We start from the raw sequence: 13312 nt of genomic DNA on the forward strand, positions 1-13312 counted from the left end.
TTCACTCATTACTATTAATACGCATTACTTTGTTTTCTAGATTTCCGTGTTCTGTTCATCCAGCACCAGCAGAGTGGATTATTCTCTTTTCTAATGCCTATTCCAATGATCGAGAAAGAGTCTCAAATGCAGATCTCGTGAAAGTAACATTTTTTAGGTTTTGGCATTATATAGTCAGAAGTCTTCCTTACGCAACCAATCCTTCATTTTTATAGCACGCCGGATCCAGGTCTATGTTGTGTGTATGGTGCTAATGTTCCTTTTCCACTACGGGACCAGAGTTCGACTTTCTTTTTTCTTCCATTCGGTTTGCCCTGCCGACCTATTTATGATGGCTGCATCTTAGATGACTCGTGAATAATTTAAAAATCTTTATTTGTTATCTTCTGTTTATGCAATAAGTTGTTTACTAATTAATTTATCCGACTATTACCAGATCCAAATTCCATATTAGTTAACGAAAAATTCCGATTTGGTAACTAATTTTAATTTGCCTTCGTTGCCTTTTGTTCGGTATGGTTTACTAAGCAGCTAGCACCCCTTCGTGCGTCAAGACCACACCATAACGGTATGGGTACCAAAGCGGTACAGCCGCTTCGGTTTCTCCAGGCTATTCACTATAGAATAGATGCCATTGATGACGACAGACATCATCATGCAGAAACGCCCTACGAAAAAAGAGACCAATAAAAGGCTGCCATGTTCATCTCTCACCTCATATGATTTGAATTATGTCAGATTATGTTCTTAAAGGAGCTGAAAAAACTCTGATTGACTGTAAGTAGGTTTTCTAAAAATAACTAGACTAAACTATCTATTTTGTTGTTTCAGTAGTCTCACAAGTAATTATTCTGTTTACAGCTATCAAGTTTCCACATGAAATCAGATTAGTCAACATTGGGAAGTGTATAGGAGATACTACAGAAGATAACTTCATACTAACTTTGATAGTGAACAAGAATGGAGGAAAATCACCGTTGGTATTGCTGCATGGTTTCACATCAGGTATTGGGCTGTGGTGTCTCAATTTTGACGCTCTTGCAGAAGACAGGCCAGTATATGCAATGGATCTTTTAGGTATATTTTAATTTACAATAGCATGTATTCACAGTCAAGTTTCAAACAAATGTGTTTGTAATAGGTTTTGGTTCTAGTAGCCGGCCTCACTTCAATACTGATGCAAATGTAGCTGAGGGAGAAATGGTAAAATTTGTTGAAGAATGGAGAAAAGGAGTTAAATTGGATCAAGATTTCATTTTGCTTGGGCATAGGTAACTTAAGTCTTGAAACTACAACTAATATTCCTCATTTGGCCATTCATTTTTGTATTTATATCCTTTATTTTGACACAGTATGGGAGCATTTGTTGCTGCAGCCTATGCACTTCGTCATCCAGACAAGGTCTCTCACTTGATTCTCGCAGATCCTTGGGGATTCTCCACTAGACCTTCTAACGCGCAAGGAATTGTATTCAATATGCTTCAACGATTTCCCAAGTTAAATCCCCTTAAATTTATGCGATCTTCTGGACCGACATTAGGTGGGTTATCTGGCGTTTTAATTAATTAAAATTGAAATACTAAATAAAATTATCGACGTTTACAATTTAACATACAGGACCCCAACTGGTGAAGTGTGTACGTCTTGATATTGGCCACTTGTACGGAAAATTTTTTCCAGTTTCAGTTATTGCCCAATATATTTATGATTGCAACGCAAAACCGCCAACGTAAGCTTTAACATTTCATCGCACACACCGTTTTTCCATTTTCTTTACTATTTTATATGTTATTTTATTTTAGAGGAGAACACTGTTTTTATTCAATGGCGAGTGCGAGTCGGATGTGTTTTTCTTTTGTTGTTTTGTTTCTATACATTTATTTAAATGCGTTTCCTCAAGAGAATTCATATTTGCTTATACCTATAGATGGATAGCTTTCGATGGGCCAAGCACCCTATGAGAGACCGCATATGTAAGCTAAAACAGAGTATACCTCTTACGTTTATTTACGGCGAATTATCTTGGGTTGATAAAAGTCCCGGAGAATTCATCAAAGAAAAGAGGGTAGGATGTTTGGTTTATATCCATGTAAGTGAAAATACTACTTACGTATTTTAAAAAGAGAAATTGGGTGATAAATATGAACTCTATTTTTTGAAGATTATTAAAGGCGCCCGTCATCACGTGTATGCCGAAAAACCCGAGAAATTTCACGAACATGTGTTAGATGCTTGTCAGAAAGCAGATAATTAGGTATGGCGACAAAAAAAAAAAATTGTGTGGTTTATATTACATTTTTCTTTACATGCTATTGTTCAAGTATTATACACAGCATTGTCCCAGACCTGTGCACAGGGAAGACATTTCGAACAAGCCGTGATCCTTAGATTGCAATGACATTTAAATGTAACAACACATTTGAAAGTTGCTTTACTGTTTACTTTCATCCAATCTTGCTATCCCTATACTCAATTATCTACACGTACAAGTGTGCAACGGACGCTTTGGCCAGCTTTGGCTTTGGAAATACGTATACTAAAAAGAATAAAAATTTCTCACTGAAAGTTAAACTTAAATATTTGTTTTCTTAGTGAAATTTGGTATTCATTTATGATTTAACATTGATCCCCTATTTCCCTATGCTTTGTGAACCATAGGATCTTTTCTGAATCTCGCAATTTTGGTGGCGCACCCTGCAACAGCATGTTTGTTGTTGTGCATGTTTTTACTTCTGTTTAGAAGGCAACCCAGCTAAGAGATAGGTGAGTTTTATTTCTCATAGGTAAATTTGTGAAAATTTGTTAATAATGCAGATAATTTCCTTGTCCCATAGCTGCTTAGAGTTTCAGTGACATGAAGAGTGTGTAGTGAATAACCTGCAATGTGTATGAAAATGTACCAGATCTGTACATGAAAAAATATGTACATGAGTACAGATATAACAATTTTATTTTTTAAATCCATATAGGCCATAATCATTTTATTCTTTATTTCCTTCTTTATTCTCCCCAATTAGGTCTTCTTTCATAGGAAATATACAATTTATCAAAGGTGGACTATATTAACTCAGTTATTTTAGGGTCCTACCAAAAAAAAAAGACATAAGAACCCCTTTTTTTTATATTTAAAAATACCGACAGCAGAGCTATAGCTCTGCCGACAGTAGAACTCCAACAATTTTTTAAATTTTAGTCCCGAAACTACGCCACCTAGTGGACACATCTGAAAATGAATCGGAGTGACGTGGAATCGCCATTTTATTCCAAGACGTTGAGCCAGAAGCAGGTCGCCGTTGTATCGGTTGTATGCTCAATCTTTAACATTTTGACGGAAATAAATAAGGTAATTCTTGTTTAGATCATTTAAGTTTACTGCATGTAAAATATTGATGTATTAATTTACATGGCTTTACTCCTGCATCTAGCCTATTTCCACTTGGGCAAATCATATGATCACATGGCTAGGTTCAGCTGCTAAAATGTCATCCATTGCTACGTGTAACGGCTGTATGTTTCATCCAATCCTTTGCTGAAATACTTAAAGAAGAAGTATTTTTTTTTCCACTTTCCAACTAGAAGGATATAATTTTAGCTATTGACCAGATAGTAGATCCCTTTGCTTTAGTGTGTAATTTTGAGAAAAGTCAATTGGACCTGTTGCTTTACGTTTGCCATCCATTGGTTTGAACTTTCAATTGTTTTTTTTACTAGACTTATATTGAAATTCTAGATCCCTTTGGAAAGTTTCTGAGACTTCACGAGGGACCACATAGTTTTACTTCCACTTGGTTTAACTTTACTCCTGTCTTGGTGTTGTTTTGCACGAGAGATATTATCTGTTCATCTTAAGTAATTGGAAATTTTTCAAATAGGTTTCACAGCCAGGTGAAGTCTGAGCTTCTGCAATGCTGTCTTTTGTGCTCATGGTTTTGTTGCAGCCAGCTGACGATTGGTGTGATGAACTACTGCATGCAGTCCATTGTGCTGGTGTGGTGAGCTGCTTCTATCCAGTCTGTGGTGCTGGCGTTATCCTGAAAGGTTGGCTCTAGATTCCTGACAATGTGGTGTTTGTGGTGGAAATGAGGAACTGATTTCATCGTATCAAAAATTCTTATCCATGTAATTGTGTTTGATTTTACGATGGGGTTTGCTTAGTAAGTGAAATAAAGAAAAATAAATGACATCAATATTAATTTTGTTTGGAATTGCTTATATTGTCCCACCTCCACCCACAATTCCTCCACTTTTTACAAACATAGCATAACATAAATACATACACACATACAATTAGTTAACCCGTTGGCTGCCACGCCATACAACCCGTAGGTTGTTTTTCTACTACTCTACGCGCCACGTCAGAAGGATCCATGACCAAGGAGGGACTTGCCATTGCTGACAAGTCCGGGCTGACACGGTGACAGGAGAAGATGGAATGCACAACCTCTAGAATCCATCACCGTATCGACAAGGGGGAAGTCCCTATGGTGCATTGCCTAACAGGCGCCTTGCGGCGAATTTTGGGCTGGTGCGACTGTCCGACCCCGCGGCATGGAAACCACGAGACCGAACAGCGCGGCCCGTGCTAAGGAGCTAGGGGAGAACAAAGGCGTGGCAGACAACGGGTTAACTAACACATAACGAAATAATACCAAAAAGACGATGATCCACGTTGATGACGAGTCTCGGTGCCGGTCGCGATTGTCCCTTTCCAATGCCAGAGCAGGGGCAACATCCAACGGAGACCGCTGACGATATTTAAAGATGAGAAATCCATCTTCTCGACGTCTCATCTGCATGGACAAAAGCATTTTTATTAAGTGACAGGTTTTTAACTCAAAGTTTTAAAGATGCAATTTTTTTACGTAAAATCAAGCTTGCAATATTTAGAACTATACAAATAACAAAGCTCACTTGCTAGTCTCAAGAAAATTTTCCGGAAGTATACCGGAAGTAGCCATAGCGCCTTAACAATTGAGCTGTCGTCAAATTAAACCACATAATCGTGATCTCCATGAAATTTGGGGTCGATTAGATGTGATTTAAACGAAATCCAAAATTTGGCCAAAATCGAGAATTTTCCTGAACTATAGTTCAGGAAAATTTTCGAAACCGGAAGTACGAATACGTAAAAAAGATTACATGAACTTTACCACAAATTTAACGAGGATCACGAATATGTGGTTTGTATGTGCGTCGAATGAATATTAACTGAACTACTGACTGAAATGAGAAAACCGGAAGTAGAAAAAAAAAGTAAACATCGATAATTTAACAAGTGAGCTTTGTTGGCGGAATAGTTATCGTCAGTTACCACTAAAAAATTTCCACACAATATTTGCCGATAAATGTTTAAAGAGATGTGCAAAGTAACTAAAACTGACTGTTTTGACGGCTGAAAATTATCGAAAAGCCATCTAGCGTTAGAAAAAAGAAACGTCTAAAAATACTTTGCGCGCAAGAATGGCCTGATTTTGGAATTACTACAGACATAGAGTTTAACGCAAGTAGATCACTAGTAGATATTCTACGAAAATAAGTCAATTGTCGGGTACCTGGGCATAATTCGTGGTGAGTTACTACAGGTGTGCCTCGACAGACGGATGCGACCACTGAAGTGAGCGAAAAGCCAGCGTTGGCTCAAGGATCTCCTTGCCAGGACCACACAATTCCAATAAAGAAACTGCGTTGAACATCGACATCGGCGGCCGAATCGCGATCTCAGAGATGTAACGAATAGTGCTGTAAAAAAATTGAGTTGGGAATTAAAAGGAAGCTTGAAAAAAAAATAAGATGTTTGCGTCATACTAAAGGATTTTGGATCAACCTCTCCGACTCTCCACTAAAAAACGGCTGGCGGAGAAGTATGGCTAAAAATGCGACCGCTACAAGACCAAATGTTGAACGGCGCTAATAGTCAGTATAATTCCAGGATTCCACACCATTTAAACATGGATGAAATTGCAATAGCATATCACACAACCTATCGATTCCTAAGCAAAGAACAGAAAAAGGTTTTAACATTGCAATGAGGCCCATAAATACCCACGACGAAGGTGGAATCCAAAGTTATTTACATGATAAATCAAGAACATAGAAGCACACCTTTACCTCAATCTGTTGTAGGCTTCCTATAACTCGTTTCTTGTAGCTATGAAGTGGGAGAAATGCAGAAATACAATTTCATGACGCAACAACCCCACCGAAAGTGTTTAAAGGTGTAAACATCTTTCAGGCAAGAAGGAACCTGTTAAACAAATGGGTGTGAATTTTTAGATTATTTTATTGCATTGATGGATGATGAGGTAGTAAATTCGGAAGGTTATGCTTATAACCATGTATGCAATGCCACAACTTTTGAGCATAAAAGCTTACTGTTTTGTCTAAGATGTGAGAGGATGATGCAGATGTAGCTGAGCGTGTGAGTCACAGAAGGGTTGAGCAATTGGTTTTTATTTTTTAATATGGAGTCCAAATTTAATCTGATGACTAGACGGTAGGTACATTTTCTAGAATTCCAAGTACAGTACACAATTAGTCAATTGGTCAAGTACACAGTGAGTAATAGAAAATTTGCTACTATGTAGTTAGAAAAATCAAAATAAGCTTACATGTAAATAATTGGTTGGTTTAGGGCAGTAAAACATGAAAATTCGAATACAAAAGATGACATAACTTGTTCACATATTTCGCCATTTAAAAAACAATACCAACACCATCTAGCGGCACACTGGACAATCGTCTGAATTGTAAAATCAACCGCTAGATGATGCCAGTGTTGCATGCAGACAACTGAGTGACTGACAGCTGAAGTGTGGAAAATTGAATTCGAAAAGTGAAATCAATATTCAGCTACAAGTTAACAATAATATTTTTGACACTGAAAGACAGCTGACAGCTGAAGCTTACTGTTACCCTAAAACCGGGATAGGGAAGCCAACACAGCCGTGAAGCGACCAGGAGTCTATAGCTCTGGATAAATTTGCAATTTTTTTTATTATTTGTTTATTTATTATTTGATGTTTATTATTAATTAACACCATACCACAAGACTCTTTCTCACCTCGTCTACAGCTACAGGAGATGTCTTGTAACTTAAAGATGAATCGACCATGCTCTGGCAGCATGCACGCATTCACCTTAGTGTCGGGGCGCGCAGTTCAAAACTTCCATGATAAAATCCATAAAAAACTTCCACGATAAAATCCACCTAGCGAGTAAAAGGAGAAAAATTGTTTTTTTGTTTGTTTTTTTTATTCGCGCAATATTTCCTCATCACTATGCCGTGCGATTAAAGGAAATTCTGCAGTTGGTATTACGGTATTTTTATCTTACTGTCTCTAACCGCATTGTACTTTAGTGACGGGCCTTCTCTTGTTGTAGCGCAAATTTCAGCAACCCCTCTTAAGTTTCCACCAAATGAATCATCGCACAAGCGAAGACAGGTTCGTGCGGATGGATCATGGAACAATTTGACACTTGTACCAGAGTTGTAAAAACTTATTGGCGATACAACAAATTCAACGGAAATGGCTAAAAACATGCCAGAAACGATTCGACTCTTCCTTTTAATTTGTGTTTGACAATTTTTTCTAGTTGGGTCGGTGATAAACAGACATCACACACCCCCTGTAAAGCGTCTCGTTAATCACTCTGTCTGGAACCATCACAGGAGGCATTATGGTTTTTTTTTTTTTTCAAAAATGTACTACATTAAAAAAAAGCTTAACAATTGAAAAGGAAAAACACACAAAAAGCGGTACAGATAGCGAATCTGTGTCGCCAAACCGGAAAGTTTTTAAACCATTCCGGTTTTTCTACAGTTTTTTTAATTTGATCAAAAACTTGTGTGTATTGCGGCTATAATACTAATAGTCAGACACGATTGTCAAGAAGGAATAACTTATCCATCGATCGATCATTAGATTACATCTTTAAATTATTGTAATTACAAATACAGTGACTGAAAAGTCTCGAAAAACATTAATCTGTGCAGCTCTGACCTAATACTTGGTTATTGTCTATTAGATGAACATATTCTGGAATTTGTTGAGGGAAGCTGGGCATGGCTCCTGCTGGTATGTCAAACAAAATCCCAAATTACCCTGGTCTCCCTCGCTGGATTCCAGTCCGTTGGTGTAGTAACGTAATTCAAACGGCACCGATCTCGCTAAAAAATGGAAATTCAGAAGGCAAAATGAAACGCATTCCTTCCGGATTATTAAGATTCTATTCAACTTACTAAATACTGGTCTAGATAGGGTTTCCGCGTTGATGCTGTTCCACACACTTCCGCACAATCGAGCAGCACAGACGGCTCCGTTCGATTTGGTCGGTTGACCTCGTACATCTGAACCACAAGGGATCATCAAGAAATCCGCAGTGCAAGCTGCATCCGCTCCGGAAGACACCGTACCTTGTGGGTGGTTTACGTAAGTGGTTTAAGTAAGTAGTGGTAAGTAGTTTACGTAAGGTGGGTGGTTTACGTACCTTCTCCAGCAACCAAAGCACCAGAAATGGAAAAACCTAGTCCCGGCACATTCACCTGATCCGGGCAAACGTTGTACTGCATCTCACAGAAATTCTAAAAATACAACAGAATGAAATGATAAAAATTCCACCCCAAAATGTAATATTTTTTCAATCAATTTACGGATTCTTGGCGGATACAAATCGTGTAATCCTGAAACGAAAGTTGTCGTGCTGTGTTGACGCCTCTGGAGTCAAAAAAGAAGTTGAATGACCTAATCACGCCAACGCTTCCGGTATAATATTGCAGACATCCCGGTGGCGCTGCATCAATAAGATTTTGATCAGTTTTAAATTTGTTAAAAAACTGAGTGAAAGAAAAATAACAAACGCATTTGCCTACCTGCAAAACCCTCATTACACGGAATTTGTGAGACACGAATCTTCCAGTTGCGGGCAGACGTGAATCCGCCGGCCATCAAATTGCTGGTAATCATGGTCAACGTAATGGGCGTTGTACTGTTGTATCCGATATTCAAATACACTGTAAATCCGTTCAAACGAACCGGTTAAAAAGAATGATTTATTGCCATGAACTCTTTAATCGACGTACTGTGCTGTCCGGCGTTGTCACCACAAATAACTGGCACTGGCGACGTGGTCCCAGATACAACAAAACTATCAGAAACGCAACGGTGTTCAGCTGGTTCCGGCTGTGCAATCGAAAACGCCTCAAAATCCAGCCTAGAAAAACGAAATGGTTTCTCTAAAAACTATTTTACAATCAATTATTAATTGATCATACCGAAGTTGGCAAATGTTGGGTGCCAAGCGGTTGACGGTCGTGTAACATTGCCCGGCGGATGTATACGATCCTGGATATCCCTGGTTGACAAAGTACGTATTGTTTGCGTAAATAACACCTTGGCAAGTCTTGGTGGCTAAAACAAAAAAACAAAAGAAAGTTTTGAGATAAACACAATCAATTATAACTTTTTAAAACAAATTTCAACTTACTGACGCAACACAATCCATATCCCCTTCCGCAGGTGCCTGAGATGTTACCACGGAAAGCAAAGCACTCCGGATACGAAAGACAAGTGCCGATGTCGCCACTCAGCGCCCGGCAAGCCCGATTGTTGTTGATGACCGTTTCAAACAAGCCGAAAACTGCCCTTGATCAAATTCCGTAGTTGAAGGATAGAGTAGATCAATTAACAAAGTCCAAGACAAAATTGAAAACACAAAAATTTGTTACATTTTCCGTCACGAACGTCGTAGACTGGATTCACTGAAGTGTCTGCATTGGGGTTCAGAGTGAATTCCGATGAAACGAATGGGAAAAGTATGACGACGGACGCGAGCAACTTGACAGCGACCGGCAGCATCTTTGAGCGGAGGTTGACCTGCGAATGCCCGACAGAATAGGAAAGAAGTTGCATTTAAAGGTTCTCTCGATTCCTACCACTTCCTCCTTGTCAGCTTTGGAGGAAAATATGCAAATCTCAGGTCCGTTACTGAAATGTTGGTAACGGCTCCAAATGCGCAACTTCCGGCTTGAAAGAGGTAGTCGCTCTACATTTCTTTTCTTTTTTTTTGCCAGCTGATAGATCTGTTGAGATGCTGTGTATTCCGGAATGTACGGCAAAATACGATACAGTTTAGTTAGATCAGGGTCACGTATTTTAGACAATCAAAACCTACAAGAAAAAGAAGAAAAAAAAAACTAGAACGTAAAATAATCTTTTCTCTCACAAAAGAGGCCGAGTATAAGAGCAGAGGCAGAAGAGATCTCGGTTACATTCACTGCAATATCAAATTTTTCTTTTGTTTTAACTTCTTGATCCATTAAAAATTGGTTGAATAAACAAAAGATTTGAATGATCGTGAAACATTTGGCGGCGGTGGGTCAATAGGGAAAAAAAATCGATCAAATTTTTATAATATTTGTTACTGTTAGGGATATTTGCCCTCTCGACTCCAAGAGGGCACGTGAATAAGACATTGACACCGTACCAAGGCTAGACGTGATAACAACATTTCCTTCCTTTTTTTGTTCGTGAAATGAACTTAAAAGAGACTCGAAGGATAAAATGAACACAACAAAGAAGAGGGAAAAAGGGGGAGGTAAATGGAAGATCAACAATTGTTTCGAGTTGGCTGTGTTGGCCTTCTGCTTAAATTTAGAAAGCAGAACAATTGCACCTGTAAAAGCTAAAGGAGACAACTTTGTGTGCGAAACTGTTCAATTTCTTATTAGTCTAGGAGATTTTTTGTTTCAATGATTTTATCTTACATGGGTGCATGCTGTCGAGTCACCTAACATGTCCAACAATAATTAGCTTAGCTAGAACCGGCCGTCTACAGTTCTCCTCATTCAGTCGTTGTCAATGGAAGCGATATTGGCGAGCAGGTTTGAGGGTGACGAAAGTCTTTTTGGCCTCTTCCTTGCTGGCTTCCGTTTCCTCCTTGATCTCTGTGTAGCGCTCTCCTTTGATCGTCACTACCTTGTTGTCCAAATATCGCACCATCTTTTTGGGTTGCTGTTAAAAAATGACATTATCAAAACACGCTCCAAGAACGGTCAATTTTGAATTATTTCGTTACAGTTTTGACTGGAGGCGGTCTGTGCTCACGTTGATCGTCATCTTGATCAATGTAGGAATACTTTTCTATTATTTTCTTTTTGAGCGTAACGTCATTTACTGGTCTGGTCTTGTGCAGAGAAGAGATCTAACCCCCAAAATATTGTTACGAGTGGATGAGTTAAAGCTTTTTATACAATGTAGTACCTCAGGGTGCGAAAGGGATTCTCCAATTTCTTGTCTATGAAGGACAAGCTGGACAGCTTCTTCAACAGAACTATTTGAGAGCGACAAGCAATGTGTGGCCTCCACCAGTGAAATGCTTGGAAACATCTCTAGCAGCAGGCGAACATCATCTGTTTTTTCGAAATCCTGAGAAGAAAACAGTCAGCGTAAGTGCAGATACACAACACATTTGAGTGTGACTTACCTGAAACCCAGATTGAGAAGAATCACTTGTGCTTGCATCACTAGACTCTGACACTCTAGGAGAGAGGCGGTCTTGTTTAACCACTGCTGGGGCCGGGAACATTAAACCAAGATCAGTCATTCCTTTCAAGCCTTTTGAATCTTCATACAAAAAAATTGTATAAAATAAGAGAAAATGTGGAAAAATGCATGAGCAAATCACAGACCTTGTTTCGATTGGGACAATTTTGATGACAGTTCAAAGATCCAATGGCAAATGACGGAATGGGGGATGGAGGCAAAATCGGGAAAGTATGCTGTGAGCATCTCACTGAAAGACTCCACATCGAAAACATCTTCTTGGCACAAGTCAGACCCAATTTCTTCTAAGATGCTGACAACATAGCTCAAGACAATTTCATCAATGTGACTAAAAAGAATGGAAAAGAAAGAATACCCAGGTCAATTAGTTATTCCTCTCACAAGCAGACTTGTCAGAAACAGTTAGGAGGGAATCTAACCTTAGGTTAGCCTGTGGAATGTTGTCTTTGAGAAATACCAAAAGAGATTCTTTTACTAAAACTTCTTTATCTTCAACGCAACTCATGATTCAATCGATCGCGCAGACCAAATAATTTCGTTTACGGAAAATTCTTGGAGAAACGTTTTTCAGCTTCTCTGTTGCTGGGATAACAATAGACGAACTGAACAAAACGCAATGTTTATTTTGAAGTTTTAAAATAGACAAAAACGTCAGAGAGAGAGAGAGAGACTCTTATAATAGACCTTTCACAGCAGAATCTTTGTTGTGAATGGAAAATATTGATGGGGATGTTGCCAGATATTGTGAGGATCGTATAGTTTTGCGAAGCGGGGGAGGAGTAGACCAAGTGGGCGGTGTTTCTTTTATTCGACTTTGACTAATCGACTGTGTAAAGAAAAAAGTATACAAATGTAATCCTATAATCATGCTTTACACTAGCTGGAAAATCATATTCATTTCAATGACGAATATTATTCAATTAAACCGAGTTATTGCTATTGAAATCGCCACTTTAGTCAGTCCACCGCGAGAGGATAAATAGCTCGTGTATAATAAATTTCAGAGTCCTCCACCGGCTGTGGAAAAGGGCCTCCAAAAATCCGCTGGATCGTCCGGCATCAAAGGATCAAGCGATCAAGAAAGGATTCATGGACGTCGAGTGCCAACGGCGAACTGCGGGAAAAAATATTCAACACGGTCTGCTGCGTTCTGTTAATAATAATGCGGCTCTTGTGCCTATAATATTCACTCACACGATATTCGTTGACGACACAATCTTGTTTTCGCATGTGTTGGTAAACTTTTATAAATTGTTAATGCATCATCGCAAATGCCCATTAAGTTAACTGACTACTTGAATTATTACTTGATCATTGTATACTTGAATTATCGTAAATTGTTGCTGTTGATCAAATTTGATTTATTGTGTCCTTGCGCCAATACAGACGCAACCTTGATTTATTCTATTCATCAGTTGTTCACGGTTCATTACGTTCATGGTCCTCTTTATACGTTGCAGATTCCATCCAGACCTCAACAATACCGACGTTAGTTCTGTTTTGCATTTTCTTTCCGCTGGCTCTATCGATTAACCTCCAAGCGTTCTCGCTGCGGCGAATTTTAAAAGAAAGTTTACAAAACAAACGAGATGTCGAGACCGAAAAAATCGATTAGACTAAAAAAAGAATTTTTTTTTATATATACGGCTGACGAAACGAATAACAGACAGCCCACCAATCAATGAGAATTTCGGAGCAATTCAGACAACCTTTTCTTTTCTCGGTAAATGCTGGCACGATTCTTTTCCCCG

At 38.7% G+C, this 13312-nt stretch overlaps 3 protein-coding genes and 2 long non-coding RNA genes across 13 annotated transcripts; 2 read left to right on the forward strand and 3 right to left on the reverse strand.

Annotated features, from left to right (window-relative positions):
- On the forward strand, nucleotides 1-3086 carry LOC124207923 ((Lyso)-N-acylphosphatidylethanolamine lipase-like). Of its 4 annotated transcripts, XR_006880179.1 has the most exons (12): nucleotides 1-143; nucleotides 216-777; nucleotides 862-1077; nucleotides 1142-1271; nucleotides 1353-1540; nucleotides 1618-1729; nucleotides 1803-1857; nucleotides 1928-2089; nucleotides 2162-2254; nucleotides 2322-2531; nucleotides 2593-2763; nucleotides 2835-3086. XR_006880179.1 is itself a non-coding variant. In XM_046605573.1 (10 exons), exons 2-9 carry the CDS (start codon nucleotides 732-734, stop codon nucleotides 2252-2254), a joined length of 1002 nt encoding a protein of 333 aa, XP_046461529.1. In that variant the 5' UTR covers nucleotides 1-143; nucleotides 216-731; the 3' UTR covers nucleotides 2322-2565. The 4 variants fall into 4 exon arrangements, 2 of the variants coding, with proteins under 2 accessions (XP_046461529.1, XP_046461530.1); XR_006880178.1 differs by having other exon boundaries at nucleotides 2593-3086; XM_046605573.1 differs by lacking the exons at nucleotides 2593-2763; nucleotides 2835-3086 and having other exon boundaries at nucleotides 2322-2565.
- A 69-nt stretch (nucleotides 3087-3155) lies between these two features.
- LOC124207929 lies at nucleotides 3156-4193 on the forward strand. 2 transcript variants are annotated; one of them, XR_006880182.1, is made up of 3 exons: nucleotides 3156-3343; nucleotides 3426-3549; nucleotides 3873-4193. It is a non-coding gene; the product is annotated as an uncharacterized LOC124207929 (long non-coding RNA). The 2 variants fall into 2 exon arrangements; XR_006880183.1 differs by having other exon boundaries at nucleotides 3466-3549.
- A 1395-nt stretch (nucleotides 4194-5588) lies between these two features.
- LOC124207931 lies at nucleotides 5589-6769 on the reverse strand. The gene is made up of 5 exons (XR_006880185.1): nucleotides 6609-6769; nucleotides 6373-6506; nucleotides 6109-6244; nucleotides 5806-5990; nucleotides 5589-5739 (listed from the first exon to the last, which is right to left on the reverse strand). It is a non-coding gene; the product is annotated as an uncharacterized LOC124207931 (long non-coding RNA).
- Nucleotides 6770-7858: 1089 nt separating this feature from the next.
- LOC124207921 lies at nucleotides 7859-10093 on the reverse strand. Of its 3 annotated transcripts, none has more exons than XM_046605569.1 (10): nucleotides 9985-10093; nucleotides 9725-9872; nucleotides 9484-9636; nucleotides 9272-9407; nucleotides 9080-9210; nucleotides 8870-9010; nucleotides 8651-8790; nucleotides 8488-8581; nucleotides 8240-8413; nucleotides 7859-8167 (listed from the first exon to the last, which is right to left on the reverse strand). In XM_046605569.1, the coding sequence occupies exons 2-10, from the start codon at nucleotides 9852-9854 to the stop codon at nucleotides 8022-8024; spliced, it is 1245 nt and encodes a 414-aa protein (XP_046461525.1). In that variant the 5' UTR covers nucleotides 9855-9872; nucleotides 9985-10093; the 3' UTR covers nucleotides 7859-8021. The 3 variants fall into 3 exon arrangements, with proteins under 3 accessions (XP_046461525.1, XP_046461524.1, XP_046461523.1); XM_046605568.1 differs by having other exon boundaries at nucleotides 9932-10069; XM_046605567.1 differs by lacking the exon at nucleotides 9985-10093 and having other exon boundaries at nucleotides 9725-9922.
- LOC124207926 (CUE domain-containing protein 2-A-like) lies at nucleotides 10078-12279 on the reverse strand. 3 transcript variants are annotated; one of them, XR_006880180.1, is made up of 7 exons: nucleotides 11981-12279; nucleotides 11687-11889; nucleotides 11482-11621; nucleotides 11259-11423; nucleotides 11074-11199; nucleotides 10763-11009; nucleotides 10078-10166 (listed from the first exon to the last, which is right to left on the reverse strand). XR_006880180.1 is itself a non-coding variant. In XM_046605576.1 (6 exons), the coding sequence occupies exons 1-6, from the start codon at nucleotides 12064-12066 to the stop codon at nucleotides 10854-10856; spliced, it is 876 nt and encodes a 291-aa protein (XP_046461532.1). In that variant the 5' UTR covers nucleotides 12067-12279; the 3' UTR covers nucleotides 10078-10853. The 3 variants fall into 3 exon arrangements, 1 of the variants encoding a protein (XP_046461532.1); XR_006880181.1 differs by having other exon boundaries at nucleotides 10078-10680; XM_046605576.1 differs by having other exon boundaries at nucleotides 10078-11009.
- Between the last annotated feature and the right edge of the window lie 1033 nt (nucleotides 12280-13312).

Source organism: Daphnia pulex, chromosome 11 (assembly GCF_021134715.1).
Source record: "Daphnia pulex isolate KAP4 chromosome 11, ASM2113471v1".
Classification (NCBI taxonomy): domain Eukaryota; kingdom Metazoa; phylum Arthropoda; class Branchiopoda; order Diplostraca; family Daphniidae; genus Daphnia; species Daphnia pulex.

Excerpts from the sequence above, each read along its gene's own strand:
- LOC124207926 (XM_046605576.1), bottom strand. The coding sequence starts at position 12,066 with ATGAGTTGCGTTGAAGATAAAGAAGTTTTAGTAAAAGAATCTCTTTTG. Across the intron at positions 11,890-11,980 it reads ATTCCACAGGCTAACCTAAG|TCACATTGATGAAATTGTCT; the intron begins GTTAGATTCCCT and ends CATTCTTTTTAG. Across the intron at positions 11,622-11,686 it reads ATTGTCCCAATCGAAACAAG|ATTCAAAAGGCTTGAAAGGA; the intron begins GTCTGTGATTTG and ends TTTTGTATGAAG.
- LOC124207921 (XM_046605567.1), bottom strand. The coding sequence starts at position 9,908 with ATGCAACTTCTTTCCTATTCTGTCGGGCATTCGCAGGTCAACCTCCGC. Across the intron at positions 9,408-9,483 it reads ATATGGATTGTGTTGCGTCA|CCACCAAGACTTGCCAAGGT; the intron begins GTAAGTTGAAAT and ends TTTTTGTTTTAG. Across the intron at positions 8,582-8,650 it reads TTTGTATCCGCCAAGAATCC|AATTTCTGTGAGATGCAGTA; the intron begins GTAAATTGATTG and ends TTGTATTTTTAG.
- LOC124207923 (XM_046605573.1), top strand. The coding sequence starts at position 732 with ATGTCAGATTATGTTCTTAAAGGAGCTGAAAAAACTCTGATTGACT. Across the intron at positions 1,730-1,802 it reads TGCAACGCAAAACCGCCAAC|AGGAGAACACTGTTTTTATT; the intron begins GTAAGCTTTAAC and ends ATTTTATTTTAG. Across the intron at positions 1,858-1,927 it reads GTCGGATGTGTTTTTCTTTT|ATGGATAGCTTTCGATGGGC; the intron begins GTTGTTTTGTTT and ends TTATACCTATAG.